Source organism: Globicephala melas, chromosome 16, assembly GCF_963455315.2.
Source record: "Globicephala melas chromosome 16, mGloMel1.2, whole genome shotgun sequence".
Lineage (NCBI taxonomy): Eukaryota > Metazoa > Chordata > Mammalia > Artiodactyla > Delphinidae > Globicephala > Globicephala melas.
In genome coordinates this window covers 77,706,358-77,729,121 of record NC_083329.1, presented here as the reverse complement: position 1 = coordinate 77,729,121, position 22,764 = coordinate 77,706,358, and the positions used below count along the sequence as shown (strand labels likewise).

The window sequence follows — 22,764 nt, the reverse complement described above, 5'->3', positions numbered from 1 at the left end:
GGATAAGCAAGACCACAGAGAATAAAATGCTCCTTAAAACAGGCCTATTTGTTCTCTCATAGTAAAAAAGCAATATAAAGTAAAAAAAAAAAAAAAAAATCAAATTCATTATCAATGGTACTCTATAACAAAAAAAAAAAAACCTTTCATTCTTCAGTTATATTCAATCGGATATCCTAAGAAAATTGTTTCTTATGCTTTCACTGACTCACCTCTTTAATCACTTTAATAAGGTCTGATTTTGTCGATGCACTGGGGGGGATGCACTTATGACCACATAACTTTAAAGCATTCATAAGCAGCTCTGCTGTGTCTAGTTCTTCTTCAGTCAATTCGTCTTCGTGATTATGTATCAACTCTGACAAATACAAAACTAACTTGGCTCCATGCTTTAAAAAAAAAGTAACAATTTTTTTAATTAAAATTTTTTAAAGTCATAAAGAATTTTTATTTCTTACATTTAAATTATTTAACAGTAAATTAAATTACATTGCTAGATTTATTTGGTTGGATCTGGTTTAAATAAATCAGCTAAAAAACACATTTTGGAAACAACTGAAGAAACTGTCAAACGATTATGTGTTGGGTATATGATGACATTACAGTACATGCTAATTTTGTTAGGTATAACAATGTTGTTACGGTTACATAAAAAATGTCTTTTGAAAAATGTCATGATTACTATAATTTACTTTAAAATACTTCAGAAAAAAGAAATGATATTAATATGATAAAAATTATTAACAATTGTTAGATCTATGTGACGGTCATATGGTATTCATACAGTATTCACTAGTCTCCATTTTCCTTAGTATGTTTGAAAATTTTCATTGTAAAAGGTAAAAAAAAAAAGAGAAAGAGAGGAAAAGGAAGGAAGAAAAGAAGGAAAGAAGGAAGGAAGGAAGGAGAGGGGAGGGAGGAAGAAAAGAGGAAGGAAAGCAAAGAAGGAAGGAAAAGAAGGAAAGAAGGAAAAAAGCAAGCACACAACCTTTTGGGGAAAGAATTTTGGAGAGGATTTGCTAAAGGAATACAGAAAATAAGCCTGGGATAAAGAAAAATAATTCTTAGTTCTTCTCATAGAACTGAACTGGAAGGAAAACTTTCCTTTAAACCTTAAGGTAAGAGGATTATGCATGATTATTCTTTCTCCTTTAATTTCTACCTGGGAGAATAAACATTGGAGAAAATTCCAGAACAAAAATGTATCTTTGGATCTGTTTGTAAGCATTCACTATTCCCTAGGGAGAACAAAAGGTGAAAAACTCTAAACCAATAATACATCATCACTCAGTTCTGTGCATGTCTAGAGAAGGGTTGGTTTAGGCCAATCTTCTATGAACAGACCCTAAAAAGAAAATTAGAGTGTTACTTAAGGTAATGACAATGGTCCTTCCAAGTGTAAACCTAAACCAAACTTTGATTCATGATTTTTTAAGTGGCCCTTTCATGCCATAGATATTACACCTGATGGTTATGTGTACACTATGTATATTTAGACATTAATTTTGCCAACAAGTGAAACATGCATAATTTTACTTTTTAAAAAATTTACATTGATACAAGTATCACTGCATTTGGCTTTATGATATTTTAAACTGTGAATAGTCAACAAATGGATTTGGAAACTATTACATTTTGGGTGATATTTAAATTAACACGCTGAATCACATCATGTCATTTCGCAAAAGCATAAGATGAACATATGCAATGATGAAAATAGCAAAGCTCATTTTAATGCAACATTTTAAATTAGTCAGGAGACAGCTGCTACCTGACCAAAAGAGAAAAATGAACAGATGCTCTGCAAGTAAAAGGCCTGAAGAGTTGGCAAATAAAGAGAAATGGTAAATGACTAGAATACTTTCATATGTGTGTCTTAAAGGCAATGTTCTTGATAGAACTCTAAAAAATTTCTGTTTAGTATTCAGTGACATTTAAAAATCATCTTGAAAAACTAGCAGAAATGTTTTTATTCATTCTGAATACCCAAAGAAACACATGATTTTTCTAGACACTGAAGTTGTTTCTAATATCTCATTTTAACATCCTCTGATCAATCATTTATTGGCTGCAGTTCCTGGGACTAGAAATGGTGCTATTGGAGACACACACATGCGGAGTCTTGTTTTCAGCTCTCAGAAAACTGATTTAAGGAATCGAATCTATTAAACACAAATCCTAAGAAAATAATAAAATGTTAAAATGTGTAAAAATAAAAGTTTCAATGAAGTTTCAAGAAGGAAGAGTTCTGAGTGGACTAAAGAAAGGAAGGACGGCTTTGAAGGTGGTACCACGTGATGTGGGTACGTGCCTAAATGGACAGGACGGGCATATAGACAGACAAAGGGGAGGAGAGACAGAGTGGTGTGCTGAGTGGACACCATGAATAAAGCAGCTTGTCAGTAGGACTACAGGGATGTGAAGCGGTTATAAGAGAAAAGATGGGACTATGTTGAAAAAAGGAGGAGCCACAGAGTAGAGAATTAACCAGACTCAAGTTGTAACAGTAGAAGAGAAGCTTGGGGCTTTAAAATCCACGCAGAATTAAAAAAAAAAAAAATCAGGCAGATTACAAATGGAACACAGCTTGTAGGAAGCTGTAAAAAGGAGAAGAGCTCTCCATACTGCTGCAGAACGATCGCTAGGATACACTGTTAGTTGAAGAAAGTAGAGTGAGAAGGATGCGTATGGTTCACTATCTTTCTTTGTATTAAGAAGTGAGGGAGATAATATATACGTGTGTGTGTGTGTGTGTCACAGATTTGCTTATATGTCCAAAAGAAATTTAAAAACCTGTAGGTAAGGATGGTTACCTACAGGGAAAGGGAAAGAACGAGGGAAGGATATAGAGATAAAAGCTAGAACCTCTTTGAATGTGCTATGCTTCACAATTTTGATTTTGGAATCAGGCAGACATTTTATGTAATTAAAAACAAAATTAAACAAATAAATATTCAGTGGAATCTCTAAAAACAGAAAGCAAATTGAAGGAAAAAAAAAGAACCTAACTAGTTACTTGATGCCAAGTTGGTGGCATAACCAAATAGAGAAAATTATTTTAAATGCTTTTACGATACACTATTTTCGTGGTACACCCATAATGGTATCCTAAGGACAGAAGAACCACCAAGAAATCTTAAACTGCATTCAGTAGATTTGTTATAAGTGACAATGTTGTCATCTTATTTTGAAAATGTTTTAAAGATAGATAAAACAAATAAGTAATTATGGTAATGTCATCAGAAATTAAGCTTATCAACATTAATAAAAAGAAATATAAACATAAAATCCAAGAAAATCATGAATTCATGATTTATTTTTCTTCCTAAAAAAATACACAATTCTTAGCTTTGTTCACTAAAAAGGCTGAGAAGAAATGACAACCCAATAGAAATAAACGTACCTAGTCCCTAGCTTTATAGTCTCTAAATACTATTATCTCATTACAAGGAAATAGGGGCTTCTTGGGGGAAGAGTTTGGCTCCAGGCCCAGGGAAGGAAATGTACAAGATGAGCCTGGGACATTCTTCTGCTCCAGAATGGAAGGAAGTTAATCATATTAACTTGTTAAAAATTAAAAAGGCCATGTTAAAAGGATAAAACAACTTGAATCTACAGAGGTGTTAATCTGAACAGGTGTGAAACTACTTAGTAAATTTATTAAAAAGTACCTGAGTTCATGACAAGACCTCAAAAATAAAAACAAATACAAAAATTAAAGGTTGCCAGGGCACCAACTTATTATTCTAAAAACAAACAGAGGAAAGAAGCAAGCATTTACCTTGCCTTTCCTACACAGACTATATTTCAGGGTAGCCAAAGAGCTGATAAGGGAATACTCTTCCCAATAGAAGAATCAGAGCTAACAGATGCTGGTGGAATGAGAAATGTAGAGAAATCACTATTTTGCAGCTCCTAATCAAAAAATGGATCCTGGCAGCTGTATGGCTGCTAAAACTATTAGGTTAAAGACTGAGGATGGGGCTTCCCTGGTGGCGCAGTGGTTGAGAATCTGCCTGCCAATGCAGTGGACACGGGTTCGAGTCCTGGTCTGGGAAGATCCCACATGCCGCGGAGCAGCTAGGCCTGTGAGCCACAACTACTGAGCCTGCGCGTCTGGAGCCTGTGCCCCACAACAAGAGAGGCCGCGACAGTGAGAGGCCCGCGCACCGCGATGAAGAGTGGCCCCCGCTTGCCGCAACTAGAGAAAGCCCTCGCACAGAAACGAAGACCCAACACAGCCAATAAATGAATGAATGAATGAATAAATGAATAAATAAATAAGATTGAGGATGAACTTCACAACGGATGAATCAGGCTGCTACCATCTCAAAGAGCAGAGCAACCAGACATTCTCGGTCTCCTGCCATGATGTAATGGAAAACGCAAAGCACTCCTGAAGTATTCTTTTAAAAATCCAAGCACAAAGGCAAATATGAAATCAAGAACTGGAATCTAGTCAAGCCTCTAGATCTAGAGCCACAAGGATGCAATCAGCCAAATCCAGAATGTGGGAAATTCTACAGAACAAATGACCCAGCGTCACCAACAAATACACGACATTAAAAAAAAAAGGTTGGGGAGGATAACTGCCAGAATTAAAAAGATGTAGCACACATCAAACAAACGCAGTGTAAGGGCCTTGTTTGGGTCCAGAATCAAGAGAACTATTTAAAAAAATATAAGAAAACTGGGAAAATGTAAACGCTGGGTTACAATCACAGAGAGTGATAAGTTAAAACAAAGTCCTATCAGTCTGAGATACATACTGAAGTATTTACAGGTAAAATGATTTGATATCTGACATTTGTTTCAAAATACTACAAAGAAAAATTAAAGCTGCGTAATGTCATGTGGGGTTCTTTTTCTGATTTCTCCCAACTTCTAGGTATGCTTGAATGTTGCCATAATAAACCTTAAAAAAACTATCAGATAGAGTTCTTTGGTCTTGAGGTGGAGAGGAGGTTATTCTAGTGATTCAAGCATAAGGGGTGAAAGTGTAAACTAGGATGGGTGGGCAGACTATAGAGAAAGGCAGGACTAGACAAATAACTGGCCTTGGTAATAAAATGGATTCAAGAGAGAAGAAAGTCAACTGTAGTTCCAATGTTTCAAGCCGAAAGCAGTAAGGATACCACCAACAGAAATGGAGCAGTAGAGATGGGAGGCTGGTAGGAGAGGACTGGGAACTGATATCAGGGCTGGATTCAGAGCAACGGCAGCTTTGCTAAGTATAAAACAATGAAAGAACATCTCTTTGAATCCTCCATAGAAGGAAACTATGGGCTAGGCATGCTTCTGCCTTGGGAAGGGAAGACAATGCCCTTAGTGCACCTGAGAGAGTCTCAATTCCGGAAAGAGCACCTTAAAAGTATCACTTCAAATCTCTAACCTTTTGGTTCTTAGTATGATAAATCTGAGTTTCCCAGGGATGTAAAAGGGATACCTGTCCTTTCTTAAATATCATCTAATACTTTATTTATAGTGGTATAATTTGCATTCGATAAAGCATATAGACATTAAATGTTCATTTCTACGAGTTCTGACAACTGCATACGCCCATGTAACCACTACCCAAACTAAGATACAGCACATTTTTATCACCCCAGGCAGTTTCCTTATGCCCCTTTCCAATCAACTCCCCTTCTCACTGCCCCTCTCCTTACAGAGACAACTACTGCTTGATTCTATGACCATATCTTAATTTTGCCTGTTCTTGGGCTTCATATGAATAGAATCACAGAATGTCTACTCTTTTGTGCTTGGCTGTCCCTTTCACCAACACAATGATTTTGAGCTTCAGCCACATTGGTGGGTTTATCAGTAGTCTGTTCCTTTTTATTGCTTGTATAGTAGTCTATTGTATAAATATATCACAACTTAGTTACACATTCTCCCACTGACAGACACTTGGGTTACTTCCGGTTTTTGGCTATTAGTAAAAAGGCTGCCATGGATATTCTTCTACTAGTCTTTTTATGGACATACGTTTTAATTTCTCTTAGGTAAATACCTAAAAATGGAATTTGAGGGTCACAGGTTAAGGGTATGCTTAATTTTATAAGAAACTGCTGAACAGCTGTCTAGAATGGCTGTACCATTTAAATTCTCCATCTATTGCTAGGTAAGTGATAGAATTTATAGACTTTAAAATTCTTTAAGTATTTTGAGTTTATCATTCCAGATGATCAACAAATATATTTTGTTTTAACTTACTATAAATATTTTTGAAATATGTTATATGTACTGTTGTTCGAGCTATTCACTATAGATGTTTCATGGATAATATAATGCTTAAAAAAGTCTCCAAACAGTTCTTAAAGAAAACACTTCAAGATTTAGTAACGAACTACAATGGGTCTTATAAGAACTCAGATACAGAACTTCTTAAACCCTGGAAAAGGAAATGGGGAATAAACAGAGAGGTCAAATTGACTCTGGTAAAGAGCATCTGAAGAAAGACCTCAGAAAATATTTATTTGGTAAGAAAACTAATTTATGGTGTTTGGCATGAAAATACAGTTTAATTTCAGATCTTGTTTTGTACAGTTTTATATTTGACCAATAGTTTTTACTTACGAAGTACTGGGGTACTTACTTGCAGGGATGGGCTAAGACAGTCTCGTAGTATTTCCTGATGATTTGGTTCACGAACTATTTCAAAAATTTGCTTTCTCTCTTGTGAAGGGTGGGCTGGTGACAAAATATGCACGAGCAGTCTCCCAAGCTGCATTCGGAAGGTTTCCTTACAAGACCATAAGATTTTAGCCCACTGCTGTCTGGAACCACTGGCTTTACTTGAACTCTTAAATTAAAACAGAAATGAATTAGGATCAAACTTCTTAAGCAATAATATCCTAACCTCAACACAGTCCTAAAAATCACAGAACATGTTTTACTCCAGAATTTTTTAAACAGTTGAAATTAGAAAGACATATACATCCATACAAATGGGGTTTAAAAGAGATGGATGTACACCAATGTTTACAGCAGCATTGTTCAAAATAGCCAAAAGGTAGAAACAACCCAAATACCCACTGATGGATGAATGGATAAACAAAATGTGGTATATACGCAGAATGGAATACTGTTCAGCCTTAGAAAGAAAGTTCTGATACATGCTTCAGTATGAATGAACTTAAAAACATTTTACTAAAATGAATCATGAAATAAGCCACATACAAAAAAGACAAATATTATATTAAATATTGTATGATAACTTATATGAGGTATCTAGAAAGTCAAAGTCATAGAGACAAAGCAGAGTAGTGGTTTATCGGGGCTGGGGGAGGGGCTAATAGGGAGTTACTATTTCATGGGTACAGAGTTTCAGTTTGGGATAATGGAAAAAGTTCTGGGGATGGATAGTGGTAATGGTTGCACAACAGTGTGAATGGATTTAAGGTCACTGATATGTACACTTAAATAGCAAAATTTATGTTATGTATATTTTACCACAATTTTAAAAAGGAGAGACAAAGAAGTTAAAGTCCTAAGCCGCTTAAAAAAATTACCTAGGGCTTGGAAATTTTAAAAGGAAAAAAAAAAGAACCATCAAAGAATAGTGGTAGATAAGCCTACATTGATTTTGCAATACAAAAGAGAAAGGATTCATAATAAAGACTTGAATTAGTACTAAAACGTTGAGTATAATTGTCACAAATTAAGAACTGCATGTAAATTGACCATCAATATCCCCTAACAAATAACCAAATAAGTTGTTTCGATTGTGGTCCCACTAAGGCTAACCCAATCCTGATCAAATATCCTGCATCTGGTTTAAAAACTGGAATCGGTACATTTTAGAGTTTATTCTGAGTTTGGGAAATGGCTCTCCAATTACTCCTAGTCCTAAGGGCTCTGTGTGAATGATTCAGTTCTAAGTGGAACCGGCAGACAACAAAATCTAGTTTAGATTTAAGAGATTGGCAGAATCATGATTTATGAGTTCTGCTAGAATTAGATTAGCCTTTGGTATCTACGGAGTGTACTGACCAATTTGTTCCCTATGGTCAACTGTAAGTGGCCCACAGAACCCTAAGTGAGCTGATGATAAATGGAGCCTGACGCTTGTCAGTATTCTCTGTGTCACTTTGAAGGTGTTGGATATGCTTAAGGCAACATCTACACTTCATAATTATTCATCACAATAATAATTCTAGAGTAGGTAGCTATAAATAAAGTCCGTTAAAAACAGGTTATTAGTTTAAACCTCATAGTAATCATCAAATTCCTACTCTTTTCTGATGCTGATCTTATTTACAAAATTACAACATTAGAAAATGGTTGTTGGGTTACAGACTTAAAAACAATGCTGCATGAAGTGAGTCCTTTTCGAAAGGGTAAATTAGCAATACATTTTACTCTGTTATTAACATTCAAGTTGTCTGAGTTTCAGAAAATGCTGTGAAAGTGTAGGAAATGATTTTGAAAACATATAATACAGACACATAAAACCCCTGATCCTTTTCTGTGAATGAACATTTCCCATGTAATTAATTTACTTACAGTAGATACTTTGAAGCCTTCTACCAGGTATGTGAACATTTCTTTCTGAAATGGATTGAAAGCAGGCTGTTCATGATAAATATTTTCTTCAGAAATTTCAGTCTGGGAAACTGAGGTCTTGCTTTGAGGTGCATTTTCTGGAGTACTCAAAATGTCAATAATGTCTGGATTAAACTCTTTGAATTAAAAGACGAATAAAAAATTAGTCAAATCAAGTCAAAAAGTTAGTCAAATTTGAACTAGTCAAATCACTAGCCATAACAAATGATAATGATGCTGGCAAAAATATTCTATGTAATTTCTGATTCTGTTGTCACAATATAAGTGTGTAGTAGGTGCATTAGATGTAGAAAATACAAAACACTAGAGAAAATGAGTTCACCTAGAACAGTGTAGAAATTTAAACATACATAAGTCACGCAGTTCTAAACTAAAGATTTATTTTACTAATGAAGATGAATTAAACTGAAAAATGATAAAAGTCATAAAGGTTCTTGTACAAACTAAACATAAAGACCATGTGATATTTACATTAGACAGATGTGCAGACCTGTTTCACTGGACACGCTATCCCATCAAATGCCATGCATGTGATAAAAATGGTTCAATTTCACAGTTCACCCTGGAGGCTGGTTGCCCCAAACATAAATTAGAAAAGTTAAAAAAAAAAAAACTTGCGTGTCACTTGAACGTTTTTTAGAATTTTGACTTATCTATAGTGTTTTTGAGTATATTTCTCTGCATAGCTTTTTAGTGGTTTCTGTAGGTATTAAAGTTTATACATAAATATATAAATCATTTAGCCCCTGTAGAAACGCACATTAAAACCACAAGGCTATACCCCTATATTACCTATCAGAATGGCTGAAATTAAAAACAGTGAAACTCATAATGCTGGTAAAGACGTGAAGAGAACTGGACCACTCACACATTGCTGGTAGGAATATAAAATTATACTGCCACTCTAGAAAAGTCTGGCAGTTTCTTAACAAGAACAAAACACACATCTACCGTACAACCTAGAAACTGCACTCTTGGACATTTATCCCAGAAAAGGAAAGCCGCACGTTCACACAAAAACTTTTACGTAAATGTTTATAGCAGCTAGCTTTATTTGTAATAACCTCAAACTGAAAAACACCCAGATCAATTTTCTACAGGTAAATGACTAAACTGCGACATCTATGCTATGGACTACTCCTCATCAAAACCAAAAAGGGAACAAACTATTGATACGTGCAACAACTAGGATGACTCTACAGAGAATTATGCTGAGTGCAAAAAGCCAGTCCTACACAAGGCTGCGTACTGTATGATTCCATTTATTTAGCATGCTTGAAATGATGAAAACATAGAAATGGAGAACAGATTGATAGTTGCCAGGGACTGAGGAAGGGATGGGGGTGGTAGGAAGATGGGTGCGGTGCTAAAAGGCAACATATAGATTCTTGTGGTGATGGAAATGTTCTTTTTCTTGACTGTATCGATGTCTATATCCTGGTACTGATACTGGAGTATAGTTTTGCAAGATCCATCGGGGAAACTGGGTAAAGGGTACACAGGATCTCTGTAATATTTCCTAAAAACTGCATGTGAACCTATGATTATCTCAAAGAAAAGTTTAAAAAAATATATTGGAGGTGCTGTACTATTTTAAACTTCAATGGTCAGTCTAGGCCAGCATTTAACATATTAAAAAGTGGAATTTTATTCAAGGCTATTAGTTCCAAATGAGAGATTCTTTTACTAGTGTGGATGCTAACAATGAAAGTATAATGCTGTTAAAAAATTTGAAACCTAGTCAGTTCTCTCTTAAATTATTTTCCTTTTAGTTCAATATCTGAGTAAGAACATATTTATTCTCTAGTCCTACCTTGATAAATAATCCTGTTAACTGCTAAAATGGTGAGCCGCTGCAGTCTCTGTGCAAGCTCTGTTTCGGTTGCCTGGACAGGATTCTCCTGGCTCATTCTCCGTTGCATCATCATATGAAGTTCATCACTTGCTACTGAACGCATTTTCATCAGAAGAGAGTCAGTTTGAGCAAGGGGAAATTTTCGAGGACCTTCAAGTATATAAATGAAAACGTCAAATGCCAGAGTTAACAAGGACCAAAGAAACTATTTCTGCTGTAACTTTTTGATTATCAGACCATGAAAAGAACCTTATTTAATTCAAAAGTAATTTATACAAAGGAAAGAGAGTGATTAAGAGAGCATTATGTTTTCCCTCTTTGAAGAAGTGCAACAGTACCTCTGATGTCAAAGTCCTAAACAAGAACGTTGAAGCTTGTGACATAGCTTAGTAGGGTGGATATCATTTGGCAAAATTTTAGTCCTCTGAAAAACTCGAACTGTTAGAAGGGGGTATGTGTGTGTGTGTGTGTGTGTGTGTGTGTGTGTGTGTGTGTGTGTGTGTGTGTGTGTGTGTGTGTGTGTATATATACACACACACACACACACACACACACACACACACACATACAGTTCAGAATGCCTTGACAAAATATTTTCAAATACTGTTTCACTTCCTTGTATTCCAAAATAATCAACAGATTTTTAAAGCACATCACATTTTAGCATGAACATTACTATTTCTGGGTAATTAACATTGCTGAATTTTATAAATTAGTTTTGAAAAGTGTATATAGTGACATAGTAGAAATCAGCCAAATAAAGTGAAGAGCCCAGATATTAAAGTGATTTGGAACATATGCATCACGTGGGATTCAATCCTCAAAAGCATTTCCCGAGAAATGTTTCCTCAGGTTAAAGAGGCAGGAATGGGGTTCCTGCATCGTTACTGCACCTGCTCTGAAAGGCACCACACAGGGAGCGGATCCAGGAGAAAAGGAGGGGACTGAGTCTTGATTTAATGGACTGAAGGAGAAGGGCATCGGAAGTTGACCACAGGAACAAAAATGACGTCTTGGTAGGTGAGGAATAATGAAATCCTTCGTTGGAATTGAACCTTTTTTAAATTATGAAAGCATATATATCAAAGTCCACAAATAGCCTCTGTACACATTACTTACAAAAGGTTTTAATGACTCGTCCTGCAAAATATGTAAATATTTTAATAGCATTTTAGATTGTCCAGTATTTTAGGTAATCAGTATTTTTTATCAGTTAATACATTTTGGTAGGTGGAGTCACCTCTGAGACAAAAATGAAGCAAATAAGAAGAAGAAACATTCATATCTGGGATATATTCAAGAATAATATTATCAGATGATGTCCTTAGCTTAAGCAGATTCTTCCAAACGTCTACATCTCCGACAGCTTTCATGCTGGATAAGCAGCTGATAATCACAATTCAGAGATGCAGCAATACACCAAATAAGGGCATGTTACGTCTTCTTCAGTTCTATGTACTTGAAAAAGGGGGAGGGTATCCCAGCAGTCAGGCTGTGATGCTGCATTGAGCTGGTGTGGCCTCACATACTCTGCTTTCTAAGCCTCAGGTTCCTAATATGGAAGATGTGGATTAGAAAGTAAAATAGAGCCTACCTCACAGGCAGATACTTATCACTATCCAACACTACACTAAGTATATTTGTTTACAGGCTTATTGACCATTTTCTCCAGTAAAATATAAGTTCCATGAGACCAGATGAAATCATAACTGATACATGGCTGATGCTCAATAAGTATCTGATGGCTGAATGAATGGATAAAGAGGTTTGTTCTGTGGATTAGATAAAATAATGTACGTGAAACACAATGCCTGCCTCATACAAAGAATTAAAAGTTAATAGTTGGTATTGTTATTAATGGTTGAAATATAAAGGAAATTCATTGGTAGGTGAATTATATCAATAACACGATATACATCTATATACACACACACATACAGTTTAAATGTATGTGTAGCTCTTTAAATAATACCCTAACACTTACTTCTTCCTTTGTGTATTAAGGTGATGTGTAAAGTTTTTATATTGATAAGCAGACAAGGGAAAAAATATACATGTAAGAATGTACATTGCTATCCTGTTATAATAGCAAAAACAAACAAGTAAAAAAAATACCTTTGTTTATTGATAATGGTTAGGGAAGAAGGTTGGGAAGAAGATCATGGCAAATCTAACAGATTATTAGGCATTCATTAAATATAAGAATATTTATATTGTATGGAAAAGTATACTATATTGAAATATAAATCAGTTTACAAACAGAAGGTTGAGTGATACTAAATAGTGATGATACTATTCAAGCGGAATTCTCTCTCTCTCTCTTATACATATCTATGTACATAAAAAAAAAACACACAGACACTAAGGAATGGGCACTTTGTTCACTGGGTGGTAGGGAACCATCGGAGCTGTTGAGCAGAATGGTACACGAGTCAGGCTGTAAGAAAATTAAGCTGGCAATAAAATATTACCTAACGCCTCCAAGAGTATGAGAACTCACAATCTAGATGTGGCCAAAGTGCTGCTGAAGAAACGCTGGTCCCAGGCCATGGATATCCTGGGATTCACAGCCTGAGTGAACCTGTCTGCCATCAAAAACTGGTGTGTGGCCACAAGAGGAGCTGTCCCTACAAGGCCTGCGGGAGGTGCAGGGGGTGGCGGCTGTGGGGTTGGAGACGCCAGCCGTCTCAGCAGTTTTCAGTAAACGCTGAACAAGTCTATCCAGGAAAAAACATCCCTCCAAACATCTGCCACTAATGAGAACAGCCTGTATGAAACCTTTGAAGGAACAGTTGATGATCTAAATGATGGAAATATAAATCCCTCTCAGTCACTTTAGTATCATGAACAAATGGACTTAGGTGAGTTTTTAATAACCACACTGCTCAGAAGCAGAGGAGCTTCAGCACTGTGTATGTTTTGCTCCGACAGTGTACAAGGCCAACACACCTTTGACAATAATTTTTGACTAATACTCAACAAATAAAACACAAGCTTTGCCAAATACATGTGTAAAACAACATGGAAGGAAATACAAAGCAACAGTTTGACACATATAAAGTGGAGTTTTATAAACTGGATTCACAATGACAGAATTTAAATAAGGTAGTATTTAAAACAGGAAGAATTCTTGGGAGAGACCTGAGAGAGACACAAAGATACAACAGACCCGGAAGGAGTGGGTGTTAGGTAGGACACAAAGAGATGGGTGCAGGGGCCTCGCTCCAGCAGTCTCTAAGTCTAGGCCTCGGTGGATCTGCAACATGAGGAAGCTGGACTGGATGACTTTCAAGGTCTTTTATCAAGTTCAAAATTTTTAGGATTCTATAAGCCTCATGTGGCCTTACGGTAACTGCATTTACTTAGATAGTGTGAAAAATATAAGCCCCAGTAGAAGAGGCTAGAGGAGTCAGGAACAAAAAGGAGAATGGTTTAGAGAAAGGACTAAAAGTCTATTATCCACTTTAAAATGACTCACACAAAGAAAAAATAAATAATACAAACGTGGAGCTCTGCGGGGCTCTTAGGCTTAGGGTGATAAAAGCGCTAGTACATAAAAGAGAGAGATGACAGACTGTTAGAGAAATCACAGACCAAACAGAAAATAGCAAAAGGGCCGCTGTGTTAGCCCAGGCACAAGCTGATCATAAACTAAACCAGGGAACTAGATAGAAAAGGGAAGAAACAGATATGAGAAAGAGAAACGTCAAGAAGGAAGAAATAGCAGGCATTTGTGCAGGTAGTAAAGGTATACTTTCCTCTGTCAAAGAGGGTGAATTCCATCTAAGCAGTCTCTGACTATCTAAGAAATCCTGCAAAGGGAAAATGGTCCAAAAGTCACCTTTTGGCATGCAGGCAGTTGAGCACTACTGCCAGACTTGGTAAAAGGTGGAATTCCACCTGGGACAAAAGAGGCACAACTGGGAGGGAAGCTCATGAGGAGAGATTATATTCAGATATTACATCAAGGAAGGATAAAGAAGATGTGGCCCATATTTACAATGGAATATTACTCAGCCATAAAAAGAAACGAGATTGAGCTATTTGTAGTGAGGTGGATGGACCTAGAGTCTGTCATACAGAGTGAAGTAAGTCAGATAGAGAAAGACAAATACCGTATGCTAACATATATACATGGAATCTAAAAAAAAAAAAAAAAAAAAAACTGGCTCTGAAGAACCTAGGGGCAGGACAGGAATAAAGATGCAGACATAGAGAATGGACTTGAGGACACGGGGAGGGGGAAGGATAAACTGGGACGAAGCAAGAGAGTAGCATTGACATATATACACTACCAAATATAAAATAGATAGCTAGTGGGAAGCAGCCGCACAGCACAGGGAGATCAGCTCGGTGCTTTGTGACCACACAGAGGGGTGGGGTAGGGAGGGTGGGAGGGAGGGAGACGCAAGAGGGAAGAGATATGGGGACATATGTATATGTATAGCTGACTCACTTTGTTATAAAGCAGAAACTAACACACCATTGTAAAGCAATTATACTCCAATAAACATGTTAAAAAATAATAAATAAATTAAGGAAGGATGTATAGGGAGATAAGTTTAGTTACGTGGATGCTTTACAAGTTTTATTTACATAAACTTTCATTGAGCATAATGTAAACATACTCCTGCGAAACAATGTATATTTGATAGCTTTTCTCTACAGATGAGTGTTTCACGTGGTTTTAAACTTCGGCATAGCACCGACCACAGTGAAGCAGTTTAACTCAGGTAGAAGAAAGATTTGGATTTAAAAGCCCTCAAGACTGTACGGGTGATTAAACTTCAAACAATTTACCAAGTCCTCTGTTTGGAGAAATGTGTGTGTGTGTGTGTGTGTGTGTGTGTGTGTGTGTGTGTGTCTGTATGTGCGCATATACCTATGTCCAGTATATACAGACGTGTATATATATGTGAGTGTGTGTGTGTGCATGTACCTATATCCAGTATATACAGACGTATGTGTGTGTGTGTGCGCGCGCACATGTACCTATGTCCACTATATACAGACGTATATATATATATGTGTGTGTGTGTGTGTCTGTGTGTGTGTGTGCGTGCGCGCATGTACCTACATCCAGTATATACAGATGTATATGTGTGTGTGTGCGCATGTACCTATGTCCAGTATATACAGACGTATGTGTGTGTGTGAGTGCGCGCATGCACCTATGTCCAGTATATACAGACGTATATATGTGTGTGTGTGTGTGTGTGCGCGCGCCCATGTACCTATGTCCAGTATACACAGACATATATATATTTGTGTATGTGTGTGTGTGTGTGCGCGTGCGCACGTGCATGTACTTATGTCCAGTATATACAGACGTATATATGTGTGTGTGCGCGCGCATGCACCTATGTCTAGTATATACAGACGTATGTGTGTGTGTGTGCGCGTGCATGCACCTATGTCCAGTATATACAGACGTGTGTGTGTGTGTGTGTGTGTGTGTGCCTATATAGAGCCAATGTGTATGTGTGGGGGGTGTTTATGCTATCTTTCTGAATTAATGTGTATATAGGTCAGAGCAGATTTTGTGGAAACAATAAGTCTAACAATATTAAAAATAAGAATTTGATGACATGTCCTCATTTACAGCAAGCCCTAAAGTCACGTGTATAACATAACCATATCCGAGCCACCATCATCTCCTGCCCTGACTATTGCAATAGCCTCCTCCTTGCACTTCCCACTACCTTTCCTAGTTTCCTCTAATCCACTCTGCACAGAAACCAGAATGGTCTTTACAAAATGAAAATCTGGTTATGTCATGCCAGCTACTTAAAAACCTCTGACAACTTCCCATTAGGATAAAATCTAATAAACTCCTTAACATGGCCCATATGATGACACGTGATCTGGTTCATGCTGTCCTGTATAGCCTTATCTGGCAGCACTATCTCATCAAGGGCTATACTTCAGCTACATGGCTTTCTTTCAGTTCTCTGAACAACCTTAATTTTTTCCTGCCCCAGGACCTGCACATCAGCTGTTCATTCTCCCTGTAATACTCTTCCTCCGGCTCCTGCTAACTCCTTTCTCATCCCTTATATTGAAATCCCACTTCCTCAGAGGCTTCCCTAACTCTGGATGGAAATCAGGCTGCCCTGTTACGGTCTCTATTCCTACCTTCTACATTTCTCTACTACTTTACGGTAGAAGGGAAGAATCTGTGTCTTTTTATTTTTTTCATCACTGTATCGTCAACATTTAACACAGTGCTTGGCACAAGGCAGGTGCTCAAGAGATAACTGAATGAGAACAGCACTGAAAAGAAAGCAGTAGGAAAGTAGTAGTTTTCCTCCTCTGGGAGGAAAACCTTCTCAAACTTTATAGTTTAGCTTTTGAAACAAAGAAATGTTTTCAAATGTGAATGCCATCAGAATACAGGGGAGTCAAGCTACCTTCCATTTCTAAGTATTAAAACATTATTTCAGCACTCACCAGCAATGCTCTTTCGCTTTTGGAATATTGCATGATGGGGAGCAGAAGGCGACTGAGATGAATCTGTAAGGTTTTCAGAGTCATGATTTGCGGTGGTCCTTATAAATTCCATAGCAGCCTGGAGAACTCTATACTGTAGTGCAACAGCCATATCTAAAAACAGAAGATACTAGAATGTTTTCAAGCTATGTGGTTGTTAATTTTTTAAAAAATTGAATTGATTCTTACATTTATGCAATATCAAAACTGCCAATAGGGCTTCCCTGGTGGCACAGTGGTTGAGAGTCCGCCTGCCAATGCAGGGGACACGGGTTCGTGCCCCGGTCCGGGAGGATCCCACATGCTGTGGAGCGGCTGGGCCCGTGAGCCATGGCCGCTGAGCCTGCGCGTCCAGAGCCTGTGCTCCGCAACGGGAGAGGCCGCAACGGTGAGAGCCTTGCGTACCGCAAAAAAAAAAAAAAAACCTGCCAATAATATTTTATTAGAGATAAATTTAAAATTTTTGATCAACGTGGGTTCTCAATGGTTGTAAACATTTCTTAACTATCTTTAAAAGCAATGTTAAAGCAAATTTCCAAATGATTACTATAAAAAGTTCAATAGAAAAATACTAGCTCACAAATTTATTTCGTTTATATAATTGTTTTAAAGAACAGCCTTTTTAATATATAAGGCAAAAGTTTAACCAGAAATTCTCACATTTTTCTGCCTCCTATTCACTATAATATTTGCCACTAAAGAAAACTAATGTTTTATGTTACTATTCAGCATAAGACTTTTCATTCTACTTGGTAAGAAAAATCAGCAGTTTTTTTTTTTGTTTTGTTTTGTTTTTAAATATTTATTTATTTATTTGGTTGCACCAGGTCTTAGTTGCGGCATGTGAACTCTTAGTTGCGGCATGCGAACTCTTAGTTGCGGCATGCATGTGGGACCTATTCCCCGACCAGGGATCGAACCCAGGTCCCCTGCATTGGGAGCGTGGAGTCTTAACCACTGCACCACCAGGGAAGTCCTAGCAGCTTCTTTTAGTGATGTGTTGGCAGCTACTAATTACATCAGGGCATCACTTTAAAATTTTTGCCACTTAAAAAGGCTTCTTTTTAAAGCCAGTAAACAAAGTTAAGGATGAACTGTCAGTAAAACAGTTTCTCTCCTCTATCCCACTCTCTCTAGAGAAGCCAGAGAAAGAGATTAGGCTCTACTAACATTTTTGGCTATTATACAACTGCCCCCCACAAATCCATGAAAATTAGATCTTACTTTGGGTCCTCTTGCTTTTGCTGTTTTGAAGATATCCAAGCAGTACAATAAGATCTTCAATAACTCTAAAATACTGTGAGCCTGAGGAACTGCAAGCATGAATTGTAACTGCTATGAAAAGTTGCTGCAGATCACAAGCAAGCAATCTGTATTCATTCAAAGGAACGCTAAAGAAAAAGAACAAATAATTTAAGGCAAATAGAACTGGTTTGAATTCCTGTTCTGCCAGTATTCATTCATTCTTTCATGCATTCATTCGATATTTATCCATGCTTACTCTATGGCAGGTTACATAAACTACACGCTAGGAACAGAAATAAGAAGACACGCTTTGACTCCTGTGAAAATTCAGCTTGCAAAGGACCAGACAAGTGAACAGATAACTATAACCAGTAAGTGGTGGTAAACGTAACAACAGAGGCTACACAAGATACTGTGGGAAAGCACTGGCAGGTTCCCAACACACTAAAGGTGAAGATTCTGTGGGCATGAAGAGGGATATTCTGAGAAGGCTTCACAGAAGTGGTGAATTTGAATAAATTAACTGACCTCTCTGAATCTCACTTACACAATGTATGTTTATTTTAAGGATTAAAAGAGATACAGATTTGAACGTATATATTAATCACTTACAACTACCTAATAAATATGAATTAGTATCTTCTGTCCCTCAATTTTTAACCTTGATAATCTACCTCAATGTGTGATATTAAGCCTCTCCACTTACTTTTTCAAAATCAAGCAAGAGTTAGAAATGGTAAATTCGGGGGAGGCGGCAATCAACAGAGTGGCATATAAGGACATTCTGTAAGTACAGTTTCTTTAAAACAACAACAGCAACAAACTGCTCTTAGCAGGAGCCTGCTGGTACTCTTCCCACGTTCCACCAATTTCATGCACTGTACTATAATCAAGACTAAATGTTTTGAGGAATACAATGCTTTGTATTTCTCATATGCCCAGCACACAGATCCTCAATAAAACAGGTGCCCAATAAAACCTGCACTGAGCTGACCACAAGTTGTCCTCTCTAGCACCCAGGAGCCTCCCTGCCTAGAGAGTCACCGAGGATATGCTCTGCCTTCTCTGCAAAAATATAGTTAATAGTTAATGTTTTAACGTGCAGTAAGATGATGCTTCTAGAGATGTGTATCTTAACATTATGCTAATAAAAATGTTATACTGTACATCATAAATGCAGACACTGAAGGTACAAAACCCAAATAAAAATATAATTGCCTAACGTATTTTTTAAAGCTGTTAATCAATTGGGTGGGCAGCCATTTGCCAATGTACTTTTCGCTACTAGAAATTCATTTATGGTAGTAGACAGCGGTACAGCATGCTAAAAGTGGGAGAGCATGGTGACTGTAAAGCACAGGCTTCTGAAGTGAGAAGATTCAGCCTCAAGTTCTCTGTTTATTAGCTGTGTGATCTGCAACAAGTTACTACATCTCTCTAATCCTCAATTTCCTATTCCTGATGGGGATAATAATTTTTATAAGACTATAGTGGAAGCTTGGTAAATATATTTGAGGACAGTTAAATTTATTCACCTTGTCTTCAGGTTCTAAATACCTAAAAGTACGTCATATAAATAGCTTATTTTTTTTAAACCAAGTTTTTTGAAAATGATGGAAAATATGCCCTCCAAATTTAATTTAATTTAATTTAATCAGTTTTAGAGGAAAGAAATTCTTTGAAAGTATTATGAAATATCAAATGCTTTAATGTAACCTGCTAGTAAAGTTTTTCCCTTTCCAAAGTTCTTATCAGATGTAGTTTTAAATAATGATTTAAAACTTACTTCTTTTCTAATCCATTCAGAGCTGCTACTGTATTACATAACACGTAGAGAAGACCATTATCCAACAACATATCTGCTACCTTAGAACAAGAATTTAATATTTGGAGAAGAAGTAAGAGAGCGTTATGCAAGAGCACGTTGTCATATAAGGAGGTCTCTATTAGTCCCAGAATAGGAATGACAGACCACTTCTGAAAAAGTCCCATGTTTTTCACATCTTCCAGATCAAATCTATAATAAATAATACAGTTAAGAGCACATTAGAAGCAATTAACCATGAAATAAGGAAAAATGATTGCAATATGGGCCGTTTTGTTGACTTGATTTTGAAGCTATAAAGCATAAATTAGGGAAGCAAGGATTCTTAACCGTTTTTAGATCATAAATCCCTCCAATAAAAAGATAAAAGGTGTTGCTAGAAGTCTGTTCCAAGGCAAATATTCAAGGGAAACATTTATACAATTTCATGGTTTTAATTGACTCACTTTAATTTGTCCATGAACCGCTAAGTTGTCCAAAGATCCCCTGCTCTAGGGATCTATATAACAAGTGTGCAGGAAAAAAAAAGACTACTATTTTACACAGTATTTCAGGGAACTAGTAAAAAGAGGTCTAGTGAAAGGAATGGATCTCGAGTTCTTGTTCCAATACTCTTTGTCTCTGGGATGGAAGGAAATTATTTACATGTTTTATACCTCATTTTCTTTATCTGTCAAATATGTGTGGTGATATCTGCTCTACTTTCTTCTCAAGACTGTGAGAATCAAATGAGATGATGCAGAATTGCTTTGAAAGAGCCAAAAGCTGTATGCAAATGCAAAGTACTATTGTCATTGCTGCATCTAATAAGTAAATTCTTCAAGGTCTGAATTGGTCTACTTACAAATAAGTAGGAGACACTTAATAATAATACAAGACACACGTTTCTCTCTACTTTGTCATACACAGAAATAACAGTTTAACTTTTCTGCCAAACTTTTGACTTGGGAGAAAAATATTCTTTAATTTTTGTACTTATTTGCTAATCCTTCAGCATTATACCAGGGACAAAGCTCAGTAATCAGAATTCCAGGTGGGGGACTGACTCTTCACCCAGATAAGCCGGGTCTCGGAGGGAGTGAGGAGCTTGTCTATGGAGCCCTCCTATAATCTGCTGCTGGGACCACAGAAGCCACCTTCTTCTCAGTTAACCTCAGGTTAACACTGGATACCAAATCTTAACTATCACTTTCTTTCATCTGATGCAGCATTTCTTTCTTTCTTTCTTACTTACTAGTTTCTAGCTAATGAATGAAATACAAAGGAAGAAGTTATATTAGAAAGAATATAATATGGAAAATAATAAATTGATTCACCTGGAAAATGACTTTTAGTAGATTTTTTCTAAGAGTGACCAAGCGATTTTGTTAAGAGTCAGTTTAACAAATTATACATTTAAGACAAAAGATTCCCAATTCTGGTGGAGGGAAGAACCCACTTACTCTTCATCAAGGCCAGCATGTCGGCCAAAGAACATTTCAATGAAGCATTCTAATAATTCCTGAGTTCCCCGATGAAGATACAACTGGTTGGCTAGCAAGGAAAAGCCACGATTCTTCAGAAATTTATCCTTTTGTTCCTTAGATGCTCTATTAAAATATGCATCTAATAGCTGAGGAAAAAAATTAAGTTAGACAATATATTAAAATTTTATATAATGTATACAAGTCAGACAGTGTATTATATTTGTAGTTGTAAGTTATTGTTTAATTTCATCTGTATAGAACAGAGAAAGCTCAAAAAAATGCCACCTCCATAGCAAAATGAAAATGAACTTTGTTCTGATTATTACGGAATGCTAATGATGACCCTGTCTTGGAGATCTTAATACTTTTGTGATGGGAAACTAGCTTTTTAGCTGAGCATGGACACCTAGCAGATTGGCAGCCTTAGCTGAGTATAAGTAGAATATTTGTGCCTAGTTCTAATTCTGAAAAAAGAAAAATGAGTCAGCACTGTATGAAGCTTTCTCTGAAAAAAAAATATATATATATATATGTGTATATATATATATATCCCAGACCTCTATTTTTCTAGACTTCTTAACATTTTATTTACCTTGAGCATAGGCCTAAACTTCCATCCTTTCCCAGAATCTTAAATGCAACCTGTGTACAATCTAAGTAATTATTTTTCCTTCCAAACTCACTTCTTCCATGGTTCTGATCTTAGAGCACAGTAGCACCATCCTATGAGACTTTAAGGCTAATCTCACTTTTGGCTTTTCTTGTCCTGATTTCCCACACGTAATTATGAAGGTCTCTCACCTCCATTCCAGTGAATGTCTCTCAAATCTGTCTGTCCTTTGACTTTCCACTTCCCCAGCTCAGGGACTCATCATCTCTCCCCTGGACCACTGTGATATCCTGCGAACACAACACTTCCACCTCTCTCTCCCTTGCGATGACTCCCTCACAGTGGTGACAGACTATTCTTCCCAAAACACACACCTCTTTACCGCCCTACTTAAAAAGCTTTCTAGTTTACAACATAATACAAACTACGCCTTTTGCATGAATCCTTCCCTGGTTCCCGCATCAGAATTATTTGCTTTTCCTGTGCTCCCATTCTTCTTTATTAATACTACCACTGAAGCACTCATCACAAAAGTCCTGACATTTTACTTAGTTGGGTATATGCCTCTCTTCCCCACTGGCCTATAAACTCCTAAATGCAGAGGCTTATTCCCCTTTATATCCCACATAGCAGCTAGCCCGGTGTTTTACACATGAAATGGAAGCTAAGTAAATAGTGGGTTGCAACTGATTTAACAATATCCCAC

At 36.8% G+C, this 22,764-nt stretch overlaps 1 protein-coding gene across 1 annotated transcript in view; it reads right to left on the bottom strand.

Annotated features, from left to right (window-relative positions):
- Positions 1 to 22,764, bottom strand: part of LYST (lysosomal trafficking regulator) — a 176,714-nt gene that overhangs the window by 63,476 nt on the left and 90,474 nt on the right. The window contains exons 25-32 of the mRNA XM_060286129.2: positions 21,425 to 21,594; positions 19,944 to 20,174; positions 18,137 to 18,303; positions 16,874 to 17,026; positions 10,382 to 10,573; positions 8,509 to 8,684; positions 6,599 to 6,805; positions 213 to 389 (exon numbers count right to left, since the gene is read on the bottom strand). Of these exons, the coding sequence (XP_060142112.1) occupies positions 213 to 389; positions 6,599 to 6,805; positions 8,509 to 8,684; positions 10,382 to 10,573; positions 16,874 to 17,026; positions 18,137 to 18,303; positions 19,944 to 20,174; positions 21,425 to 21,594 (1,473 nt within the window). The remainder of the gene's footprint in view (positions 1 to 212; positions 390 to 6,598; positions 6,806 to 8,508; positions 8,685 to 10,381; positions 10,574 to 16,873; positions 17,027 to 18,136; positions 18,304 to 19,943; positions 20,175 to 21,424; positions 21,595 to 22,764) is intronic.